General features: G+C 42.6%; 1 protein-coding gene across 3 annotated transcripts in view; it reads left to right on the top strand.

Annotated features, from left to right (window-relative positions):
• Nucleotides 1–12,716, top strand: part of stk16 (serine/threonine kinase 16) — a 32,906-nt gene that overhangs the window by 5,616 nt on the left and 14,574 nt on the right. For 2 of the 3 annotated variants that reach the window (XM_056412954.1, XM_056412952.1), the window contains exon 9: nucleotides 421–473. The exons of the other annotated variant lie outside the window; for it this stretch is intronic. In XM_056412954.1, coding sequence (XP_056268929.1) covers nucleotides 421–473 — 53 coding nt within the window. The remainder of the gene's footprint in view (nucleotides 1–420; nucleotides 474–12,716) is intronic. 3 annotated transcript variants of the gene reach the window in all.

The raw sequence follows: 12,716 nt of genomic DNA, 5'->3' as shown, positions 1-12,716 counted from the left end.
GTTCGCCCTTGCTCTGTGATGGAAGTATTCACATGTTTTACTTTGGTAAAGGCAGTAATACTGTTGTAAATAGTAAAAGTAGTAGTTTGGTGAAACTATCAAAAGTTTAAATAATAATAAAGCAGAAAGTGTGAGTTATGAATTACTGCATTAATACTACATTATTATGACTGATGCACAAGTTGTTTTTGATTGTTGAAGTTGGTCGAGGTAATTATAACTAGTTTATTTAGCGCATCATTTATAAGCTAAACATGTATTTTTTTAATCCAAGTAACTAACAAATTGGGGCTGAGTAGAGTTATAAACTTGCATGAAATCGAAACCGTAAATTCCAAATACTTAAACATTTTTATTTTGGGACAGTGCTGGAGTAATTGTAACTAGTTAATTTAATTAAAAACTGAATTATTCTTTCAGCTGTCAAGGAAAAAGTCGGAAAAGCGGACAGAACAGGAGTGCCGAGTGCAGAGGTGTGTATACATGTTTGTAGTCTCCGTAATTTCTTCGATACAATACCATTTCATTTGGTATTCTATATTTTACCATATAGAGAAACATTGATCCAACAATGATGTATATTAAGAAGTTGGAGAAGAGAGAGCAGAAAGCACTGCTGCTACCAGTGTTTTGATAATGTGGTAAAATATAGGGATGCACCGATCTGATCGGCGCCGATCCATATCGGCCGATATTCCCATTATCGGTTTTGATCGGCGTTCTCAAAACGGCCGATCAGATGACGTAACATCTGCGAGAAAAACTATCAGAGACGTTTCAATCGCGGCGCACCGCAACGGAGACGATGCGCCCGGCGAGGGCCGCAGAGTGAGAGGTCCACGAGGGGATCCTCACGCACCGAGCGGCGTCCCCGTCCCCCGAGTTGAATCTCTGGGTCAACTCAGCCGACTCTCACATGTCTGCCCCTGATGATGTTCACGGTAAACGCATTCGATCGGGAGCGCGCGAGGGTTCTGATAAAGTGAGCAGAAGGATTTAAGTGACAACATCCGGTTTTGCAAAGTTAGCGGAAACATCCGTTTTTCAAAATAAGATGACGACAAATCATACACTAACATATAAAAGTAAACAATGAACTGATTTTGTATCTTTATAGATCGTTTCTGGGATTTAGCTTAAATTATGCTAACATTAAAACATTGTTACTGTACCAAGGAAGAGTTTATAAAAATAAGTCAGACTTTTGTATGTAAAGAAAAGTCCTGTATATAGATTTCCCCAAGAGTTCCAGGAAATGAATGATGCAGATGTGTTCCATACATATCTGAAATCCCCTACAATAGCAACCAAACAATTTGAATGTATCAATTAGGACATTTTTCAAAGTAAAAGTCCTAATGTTTAAAGAAATCTGTAATTTATTTAATGTTTGAGGTGCTTTATATATGTATTTCCTCATAGTCCTAGGCAATAATGCTACACAATAAATAGAATGCTTCAATCGACACCGTGATCGGTGATCAGTATTATCGGATCGGCAGATACTGATTTCAGTGATCGGTGATCGGCACCAAAAAACCTGATCGGTGCATCTCTAGTAAAATAATATTGAAACTTTAAAATATTCAGGCTTTATATGTTGATACTCCAAAGTTACTGTCCATGAATTGAGTTAGCCTGGCTGAGCAGTGGCACTCTAGCCTAAATTCACTATGAGCATTGCCAGCGGATGGAGGGAGTGGCGTAGAGCACATTTGCTCCCGGAGCAGTGGAAACGGGTTGATCCGTTAAAGTGATGAATCACGCTTTACTATTTGTCAATGCGATGGATGAAGTGTAGTTTGGCAGATTCCAGGAGAACAGTGACACTCTATTCATCGTGCCAACTAAATACAGGTCTTGTGGTTTGGGCAACGCCCCTTATTTCATATTAAGGGAAATTGTAATTTTTCAGAATTTAAGACAAATTGTGCTTCCAACAGTTTGGGAAACATCCTTCCCTGGTTTAACACGGCAGTGCCTCCATGAATAACGTCAGGTCTATAAATAAGTTGCATTTCCCCATTTGGTGTTGAAGAACTTTCCTGGCCTGCTCAGAGGTCCAGACCCATAAAGGGCAACACACCCTAAATTAGGAATTCCAATATGTTATTTCCATTACCAATATCTGTAAATATGAGCTACTCTCTCTAAAAGCCATAATCCAAAGACTTATGTTTCAAATGTGTGATGTCATGTAGTATAACATCTTGAGCTGCTCTATAAGCAATAAGTGGGAGACGGATTTGTTTTGGGATCCACAGAATGTTTTCGTTTGTGTACACAAATGAGCATTATTCTACTGTAGGGTTCTGAAACAGAAAATGTGCCCTTATCTCTCTTCGTCCAGTTTTAAACCGGGTTTCTCCCCAAAAAATGGGGGTGGCCGGTTTCACTTTCGCAGCAATCTCTCCAACCCCGTCTCTCCATCTCGCTCGATTTGGGGCATCCTCCCTCCTCAAACCAACCTTCCAAATCTCCTCCTCCACCCGTCTCTTCCATGTCTTCTTCAGTCGTCCACGCTTCCTCAGATACTCAGAAAATGTATTTTCTCTCACTCGGAAGTGGTTATCAGAAGAGAGTCCTATTCTACATACATGGATGGACATTGAAATGGACATTTATAACATGGAGAAGATAACGGCATCTGTCACTACAAATTGGAACAGTTTCTGACAAATTGGGGGGAATAATACAAAAAAGAAAGAAAGCCGGTTTAAGACACTTCCACATTGGCTCTCTTAGACAATAAGAACATGTCGACATTTTTAAAATGAGCATTGTTTCCTCTTTAACTCCAGCCAACATCTTTGAAGTGAGACTGTCTCTGAGCCAGGCTTCATCCCCAACATCTGTGCTGAGCTTTTAACATACAGCTTTCATCTGCAGAAATACTTTACTTTTAAAATATGGAGCTGTGGCTCAGTATTAGATGAATTGTACGTCTCCCATGACAGACGAGCACAATCTTCACCCGACAGCATTTTGAGCCTTGTTGGCCATCTCCTGCATCTCTGTGTGTGTGTTGGTGTGTGTGCTTGTGCACACATCCTTGGAAACAAATATCAAACTGCTCACATAGCGAGATTTACAACCCGTGCGTCCACTGAGATCAGTGAGATGTCACACTTCACTGCTGTCCCAATTACTTTCAAAGGTAATTCCGACCTTAGCAGACACACACACTCACACACACACTCAAATGACCGGTCATAAAGTATACATAACATACCACATATTTACAGTGCATATGCCCTTTTATATACAAACACCCTAAGGATTCATTACACTTGAATTAATGATATTCCAGCTGATTTCCTCCTCAGGGCCACCTAAAGATCCCAGACTCCCTTGGGACCGGATCGAGGACAGAGCTTTGTTTATGGGTTGGCCCACACACAGACACACGCACAAACACACGCACACACACAAACACCACACACACTGCCTTACACCTTTTATATTCACTATCAGCTGACTGTGAGGGGCTGAAATGATGTCATACAAAACAAGCGCAAGGTCATCCCAATGTTCTCACCAGTTTCATGTGCTTTTGCGTGACGTTTAGTTGGGGGGGGGCGATTGTTTGGATTCGGGTGTACGTTTCATTTGTAACCCAGCTCCATTCCTCAAACACAAACACGCTTTAGCTCTCACACCATAAACCATCTGAAGACTTTATTGATTTGGCAATGAATCAATTAGTGAATTATTTAATTAGCAAAGCATTATGGGTCAGCGCAGAGCTGCGACCTTCCTGCAGTGTTCCCAGGTCTCTTTAAATCATTTGACACATATGTTTCATGGCCCATGCATGGCGTGAGCGTGTGGGCTTATCTGTGCAAAATGAACGTAGAAAAGTTTCCTCACTAACAGTGAATTCCGACATGGATCCTGTGGGACCTTGTAAAGTCGCCCAGTAAAGTTTCTTCCCAGACACGCGATTCTATTTCCTTAAAGCTTTATGTATGCAGACCCAGAACTTTTGCTGTCACTCAAGTCCAAATTAGCCTTGGCTGCTGCTGAAAGAGGGAGAAATATGGACGTTACGTCTGCCTCGTTGAGTGGAGGAGTTATGACTTGTGTTTGTGATCGAACCGTTCTCTCCGTCCAGGGCCTTTCTTTGAGCTCGTTAATCCATGGGAGTGTTTGGGTTAAAATGCATAATGAGTTCATTAAGGTGGATTGGCGTAATCAGGAAAGGTATTGCCTTAATTACTGGCTCGGGGCCAGACCTATCCGTTCTCTGTGAGATGGGCAACCCACCCTGTCCACAGAGCTCACTCATTTCATTAAGTGTACAGAATGCTACACCCTAACGTCGCCCTTGGGTGCAATTATGGCACGAGAGATTGAAATATCTCCACCGGGGGTGTTTTACTTACTGGCAGGAGATTGCTTGTGTCAGTTAGCTGATTGCATTGATTATATTGATTTGTAACAGCTTTTCGGGTAATTTCATCTACAAAGGTGAGAGCAACACATTGGCTCGGGGACTTTTTTATTTATTCCTTCTTTATTTAGACCGTGGACTCTTTTGCCAAGTGATTAGATGAAATGGAGCTCCACAATAAGTCTTTTAAAGTGGGTGTTGGGAAGGGGGGGTCGATAGTTTTTATTTGTCGTGTAAGGTCAGTTGGATGTTACTCATTCTTCTGAAGACATAACAACTCTTTCACCTGCAGTGAAAGTGCTGCACGGTGGTGCTGAGGAAGCAACGTTGGCTTAAACAGCCCAGACCAAATCTTAAACTCAAAAGTCAAATGCTTCTAGTTCTAGTTTTACCTCAATCACACAAACCAGCGCATAGATTTCTTTACCCATTGCTGAATTTCACAGTGCTTGATAGAGATACCTCCTTCGTTTGAACTGACTTCTATACTTACAGTAGTTTATGTTTAAGCCTGTTGAAGTACATTTTTCTTAAGTAAATACATTGTTGACCATCTGACCTCTACGTTAGGGTCGCAACAGAATACTCAAAATATATATTCTCGGATTGATAAAATGATAAAGAAATCTTTAAGATTAGAACAATTTAACGTTTTATTTGCGGCACAGATCATGAAATCACTTAGTTATTTGCCAACATGCCTCTACGCTTGGCCAAAGTTGTGAAGATGTTTCCTTGCAGTGCTTTGAGCGCTGCGGTCTCGGACGCTACTTCTTATCGCTTCTATTCCGTCCATGAAGGAGGGAAATCGGGCACAACTGATTAGTTATAATTACTGGCTTATGAGATGTGTGAAGCATGAAAAAGGCAAATGGATGCTAATAGTTTGATGAGCAGTTTGTCAGTGCTGATTAAGAGGATGGGATGACAAGATAATCCAGAGGTGGTGCGGTCATTAACGGTGGCCAGAGAGCAAATTAGCTGATTGAACAACTTCCCGCTCAGGCAATGCCAGGACGGCAGAAGGAAGGGGCTTCATGAGTGATGGACGAGGAGGCGTGGAAGAAGTGTTTATGTCGCTTGCCAGTGGAGTTGTCACTGAATGAGTGAAGTGTCTTCATCAATTTGAAGCCATTACCATGTCAAAAGGAGAGGATGGTGCTCGAAGGAGGGGAACAGATTGGGGGAGGAGAGAAGCAGAAAGCCATCTGCATACTCCAAGCTGATTCATTTTCACACACACACACACACACTCTCTCTCTCTCTCTCTCCTCCAGCCCCTCCCTCCAGGCAGGCCAGTTTACCGTAAGGCCGTTTCATTTTCCTGAAATAGGGCTGTGACAGCTGTGTCATGCTGATGAGAAGTTGCTGAGAAGAGTGGCAGCCTGTCACATCTCATCTATCTCAGCACTGATACTGCTGAGCCGCCTCCTCCTCCTCCTCCTCCGTCTTTACCTACTCGTGTCCCTCCGTTTTTCCTTCTGAGATGTCAAATTTTCTCCTAAAATAAATGCAGCGGCCTCAGTCTGTAAAACTGATGTCGGGGAGGGGCATTGGTTGACGTTGGAAAAGGACAAAAGTAATAATGCGGAGCTGTTTTTTATTTCACCTGCATTGATTGTTATAGGTCTCTTTTTCATCTGACCCGGCGCAATTATGCCAATTGGATAGCGTGGTGACACTGTGAGGTTGTGGGGGACAGTTAAATGTAACGCAGAAAGCGAGAGAGGGATTGAAGTGTGTGTGTGTGAGTGTGTGTGTGTGTGAGAAAGGTGGAGTAAAGATGGTGTAGATGAGTGTAGAAATAGCTTGTTTGCGGAATATGCATCACTTAGGATGTATTACTCTGCAGAGAGGACAACAATTTAAATGTTAGTGATGTCATTTCCACCTGTCAGTCATGTCATGGTGAGATAAATGTGGAGCCATTACATAAATGAGATGTTGACGTGACCCTTTATCTGCATGCATGCAGAGACACACACACACTGGTATCTCTAGTATTATGTAAATAGGTGGAATACAAATCTAGTAAACAACCTGAATCCATCGTTTGTGTTAGAAGATTCACTTTTGTCCAAACGCTTTTGTCGGTAAATAAATCCGGATCGTCCAACTGCAACAGATTTTAATTTAATTTGTCTCTGTTTGTTTTTTGCAAATTAATTGAAACGGCAAGCAAAAAATATTTGTATATGTTTAGTGCAATTCAATTTGTGGCAAATAATATTATCTTTTGGCACGTTTGCCGTTTAAAACCTTTATTCTTGGGGTTTTAATTTCTCACATTTCCCAGAACCCCTTTGGACAAACCCCAGAGGCCGCTCCTGTCATATTCGTGTTGCAGCAGATGCAAAATAAACCAACGATACCTCTTTCTGGCTTTTGCTCATTTCAGTTGAGTAGCACCAATCCTTGTCTGGTCATCGTCATTCACACAGTCATAATTTGTAGGAAGCAACCATATAAAAATGCTCAACTTTACGAGTCAGTTTTACTAGTTCCAAACTGATAGACGTCTCCTTATTCACTAGGATTTAAATATCTTTCCATTTTAAAGGAATTGTATATTTTTCCTTTAACAGACATAAATTAGTTTTCATTTCCTTACATTTAATCTTCAGGGCATACATTTAATAAATAGAGGATCAGAGTACCAACTTGTATACAGTAAATGTCATACATTGTCAGCCAAAAAATCAGAGAAATCATTTGACATTCATCACTTTTTGAGGAAAGCTAAACATTTGCATGCTGATAAATGTTATACTTTGTGTAAATAAAATCATAACTTTGCTTCAAATATCACCAAACTCATAAGGGGCCCAGAAAATAAATATCACTATTAATACAAGAAAAAAAGAAGAAGAAGAAAAGAATGACCGTTTGACTTGATTTATTCCTCTAACTTGTGCATAGTTCTGCCCTCACGCAAACACGAGTACCTGTACGTACATGCAAGTTCATGTGTAACCTTCACAAACAGTGGGCGGAGCCGCGGCGACTGCGCCTCGGCCTGCGACTGTATTAATGATGCCAGCTGCTTTGATGCTGTCAGCCAGACGGATCACCCTGCTCTTAACCCGCTTTTGAACTCGGCGTGCCACACAAAAGCCAGCTGTGCGCCTTCACACCAGTGCAAATACTTATTCACACTAATGCTACTTTATTCACCGACATTACTTCACAAGCGAAGGAAGGACACGTTTATTTTGAGTCAGCATTTGGATCATATGCCGGTCGCACTGAAAACAGGCCGGATTAGGAAAGTCAACAGCTCAGTGAAGTCATACTAGTTGAAAGGGGGAAAACATCATCATCATATGTCGATTAGCTCAACTGCCCTGGGAAAGCAAATAGTTCAAACGACAAAAAACTCAAATGAATCAATGTGAGGAGAGGAACACAAATGTTCCTGTTTCACTTTGAGGCCACAATTTCTAAGAGCATAATCATTTGATCCCGTTAATTTGTGTTTATTTGGGTTCTCGTGGCTTTAAAACCTCATTTATAATGTGACAAGAACTGTCTTTCATTAAGCTTAGTACTGTAGGTGACATTAAAGATTGAGGCGTAAACTCCCGTTCCTTGTGTCACTTTGCAGTTTACAGAGCTGAGGTGGGAGATGCAGGCAGTCGGGATGGGGGAGGCTGGGTTGGAAGGTCAGAGTCTCTCTTGCCGGAGGAGGGGAGGCGGTCTGTGTAGGTGTGGGTGGGTGGGTGGAGGGGAGGATTTAATTAGAGCGAGTGCCTGCATCCCCCATGGTCTCCTGCTCCGTATTACTGCTTGCTGCCAAGGGTTAACTGGCCTGATAAATTGGATCAGTCACACTTGTACACACAAACACACACACACACCTGTCTACCTGTGTTGTGGAGAAGGAATTCCTGTATGATACTAGCTAAATGGGCAAAGATACAGATATTGAAATAGTATGAGTAACTGTAACGAAAAACTTCATTTTCGCTCGTTCAATCTTCGATCTGTGAGAATCATCTTCTTCTACATTTGGAAGTTGCTTTCTCCGCCTTCAGGCTGAAACAAACTACTATTTTAAATGAATTTGGTCCAGACATTCATGATCCCCAGAGGATTAATTTGACTGGCTTTGGTGATCTCTGACTTTTCATCGAACGCCATCATTGGGTCAACATTATTGTTTTCTAATACTTTATTTTATGACCACATTACCTGCTAAACTAGTGGAATTCCCATCAGCCTCAGCTGTGCTTTTGAGTTCAGCAACTACACTTTATTTATAAATCACTTTTCAAAAACAGCAATATCAAAGTGCTTCACTGTTATGAATGAAAATGCATAGTGGTACTCAGCATGAAAACCAATGGAGCTGAAACAGGGAGGCTACCTGGTGGCACAAACGAAGCGGAATTAAAAGACAAATCAAATCACAAACAGAAAATGGATAAAAATGCACGGCAATAAAAGCTGACGGGGAGTTTTAGGCAACCGTATGATGTTGGAGCTACAATCTCTTTGTTTTGAGGGTGAACTGTGAGAAATTTAGATGATGTTGGTGCTTAGTATTGGGTTCAGAAATATTTGAGGCTTTTCTGCCATGAGGACGTTGAATGTGAATCTTAAACTGAATCCCTAAAGTACAGGGATCCAATGAAGTGGGCCAGAATGGGGGTAACACTCTTCGTTAAGTGTTTATCAAAAGCCTGGCGGTCGCTTACAAACTATTGTCGAGAAATCGACTCTTTGCCAATTCTCACCCCTCTAACGAAGGCCGATCATAGGTACTATTGCCAGCTCTGACTAACTCTGCTGTATAGACTCTCATGTAATCAGTTCAGGCTTTCTTCCTTTTCAGGTATTATGGATGTCCATCTTGTCATCGTTAAACGTTGTGTCGGGAAAGGTAAGATAAGAGGCAGTGACTTCTCGTACTTCTTTGACATGCCTGTGGGGTAGACCGTCAACGCCACAGGAGGAGAAAAGTGACACAATGTCAAGCACATTATTCAGTGAAATAGGGGTCAATTCACTCCAGAATGCAGTTGAGTTTGACGTAAAAGGGCATTATGAAAGCTTTGCTACTTTGAACCTTCTCACAAAGTAAGCTTAAAAACATATCACAATCTTCAAAAGAAGCAGCTGGCTTTACAAGATCACCATTGTTGTTAAACAAAACATAAGGGTGATGCCTTTTTGCCGCCTCACAGAGCCATTATAACTTGTTTATCTGGCATTGGAGATAATGGAAAGTATATATATTTTACAGTTCACCGTAAACGTTCAAACGTTCACAAACAAATAATCAAATAAAAGTCTAATTCATGTGTGGAGATATTGAAATGGCTTCACCTGACAGTTCTGACAGTCTTTTGCATGTTATAGTTTGACTACTGTATACTACTCTGACTTGACCACCGAGAATATCAGTGACCACAGGAGAAAATGGTCATGTAGAGTTCAAACAACAGACTAGGTGCCAGTCTGGTGACCTTCATGAGGTCATTTTCTGTGAGGTGTAACGAAAAGTATGTTGGGTACGTGTTTTTTCATAAATCTTTAGTCTTAATCAAAGCGGAGGCCGTGTCCATTAATAACCCAGTGTTGTTGGCCTGATGACAGAACACAATGCACCTAATGGAACAATTTATTTCCATAATGCTGCATTGTCAAGGCCAGCAAACAGCATCGGGGAGAGGGGAACACAAGAGGGAACGAATGAGAAAGAAAAGGAAAATGAAGGACATTAAAGGCACATTCAGTTAGTTTTGAAAACATCGCACACGTCTGGTATTTAATGGGAGAACTTGCAGACAGAATGGAGATGAACTAGGCTCTTACGTTCTTCATGTTCATGTTTCTCTCATCTTAATCCAACCTCTTGTCAGCAATCCATATTGATATCTTAACTTCAGACAGCTGGGGGAAGCACTTAACACCCATCATACTACAGTAGTCTTTCTCTGGTCTGGGTAAAACACTTGTTGACCCCGAGGTTCACAGCTAATGACATGTCCATTGGTTTTCTTTAAATAAGATGATTAATACCACATTGATCACTGCTCCTCTTAATTATTTAGTCTGGAAGACTGAAGCGTCACTAAGATAGGGGCACCGAGGATCTGACATGGTCAACAAACACAGACACTCTGGTGAGAAAGGCAAGGCAGCGCCTCTACCACCTCAGGCAGCTGAGGAAATTTAAAGTTTCCCAGAGGATCCTTCAGTCCTTCTACTCTGGAGCTGTAGAGAGCGTCCTGACAGGAAGCATCACAGCCTGGTTTGGCAACTGCTCCGCTCAGGACAGGAAGGCTCTGCAGAGAGTAGTGCGTTCGGCTGAGCGCACTATTGGAACTACACTCCCCACCCTGCAGGACTTGTACACCAGGAGGTGCAGAACCAGAGCCGGCAGGATCATGAAGGATCCTCACCACCCCAACAACAGACTGTTTCAGCTGCTGCGGTCAGGCAGGCGCCTCCGTAGTCACGCTGCAAGAACAGAGAGACTGAGACGGAGTTTCTTTCCTCAGGCCATCAGGATTGTGAACTCCGACCTCACCAGGACCCCCACATAGACCCACACAACTGCCCCTCTTAGGCACACACACACACACACACACACTTACTGTAAATATTGTTGTTTTTTATTGTAAATAGTGTGTACTTGTTGCCCTTGCACATTCCTGCTGAGCATTGCCACTTTCATTTCACTGCACACCCTGTGTGTGTATGTGACAAATAAAACATCTTGAATCTTGAATCTTGAATCTTGAATCTTTAAATAGTAGTCTGAAAATGAGTTTCACTTCCTCCTCTGGTTGAAACATTCACATGCATCACTGATGTGTGTGGTCACAAGTGTGCTCTGTTGCATCTCTACGTAACCACATCCAGCAGGGACTTCACAGTTTATGGACACACTCTCATGTGTATTTTTAGCTGGTGGTCTTTAACGCATTTAACAACAAGTAGGTAGTTTGTAATAACCACGTTGTTGAGGTGAGAGAACAATTGTAGTGAAGGTTAAAAGAAAGCCTGTCTCTGGGTGGGAAACAGTCAAACAAACAGCTGTCTCCAATGAGAATGTCTGATGTTTTATTGACCCATCCACCCACTCTGACCTCCTTGTGCAGACTTTGTTTCTCTAAAGGAACATCATTTGAACTCCTCGTGTGAGTGTTACAGGTTGAACCCAAAAGCACGACTCGGAAACAGGAATGCAGGAGGAGGATCTTTACTTGTTAATTCAGGCAGGGTCAAACCCGGGTGGTCCGTCCAATAGGGCAACAAATCCAAAGTCGGGTCAGCAGGCAAACAGGCAGATCAGAATTAATATTTAGAATATAATGGAAAGCTTGGCAATGACACACAAGCCAATCTGGCAGAGGACAAGTGGAAGTGAGGGCGCTCAATAGTGAGGGGCTAATGAGGGGATGGGCTGCAGGTGAGATGGGCGTGAGGACCAGGTGAAGGGAATGAGGGACAATCAGGTGAGGACAACAGGCTCTGGAAAGACAGGAGAGTTAATTAAGCAGGCAGGATGAATACTCCTATTAATGTGGAGAATTCGTGACACCTCCTTTACCTCTGATGGAGTCATAATCCTTAATCAGTCATATTTTTCATGGAGTCAGATTCTGTGTGAAATCAGACAATCATACATGTTCACCCGAAATTCCTTAAGCTCAGAATCCACCGCGGGCAGATCCGGCTTTGCTGCCGCTGTCAACTCTCATTCGGAGGTCCGGCTGTGAGGTGAAGAGCTCAACGTCAGCAGCGGCTCCTCCTCCGGCCAGGAGCTTCACCTGCTGCTCTGCTGGTCCCATTTTAAGGCAAACACCAACATGATGCTGGAGGCCAAGGCGGTTTACCCGGGCGCGCAGAGGCACGGGAGAACCAGAACCAGGACTAAGCGATGCAGACTCTCAGACCCTGCTGCAGCGAAAGGAGAGCTTTTCTCAAGGGACTCTGGTGACACGACACATGTGGAAACGTTACTGCTTTTGACAACAGGAACCACCTCAATCAACACTGGTAGCAGCATTACATCTATTGGAATGTGCTTTGCTTGCGATCGCGCTGTGAAAAGCAGGACGTGGATGTTCTAATCAGTGACTGAAGTTGTGTGTTGGGCTGGCACAGTGAGAGAGAGCAGGAGACTGATCACTTTGTGACCGCTTCGTCATTTTGGCTTTTCAAAACCTCTGACCGGTCGGCCAATTATGGTATTTCTAATTCCTCAGTTAGATTTTCTCTGAGCAGTACCCAGCTTGGCACATCTGTAACATTTCCTGATATTGAACTCTTCAGTGCACCAAGAGCAAACAGAATATCACCTCATAAGGAT

Source organism: Pseudoliparis swirei, chromosome 4 (genome assembly GCF_029220125.1).
Source record: "Pseudoliparis swirei isolate HS2019 ecotype Mariana Trench chromosome 4, NWPU_hadal_v1, whole genome shotgun sequence".
Classification (NCBI taxonomy): domain Eukaryota; kingdom Metazoa; phylum Chordata; class Actinopteri; order Perciformes; family Liparidae; genus Pseudoliparis; species Pseudoliparis swirei.
The sequence above is the reverse complement of the archived record's forward strand: the minus strand, read 5'-3'. Positions and strand labels throughout refer to the sequence as shown.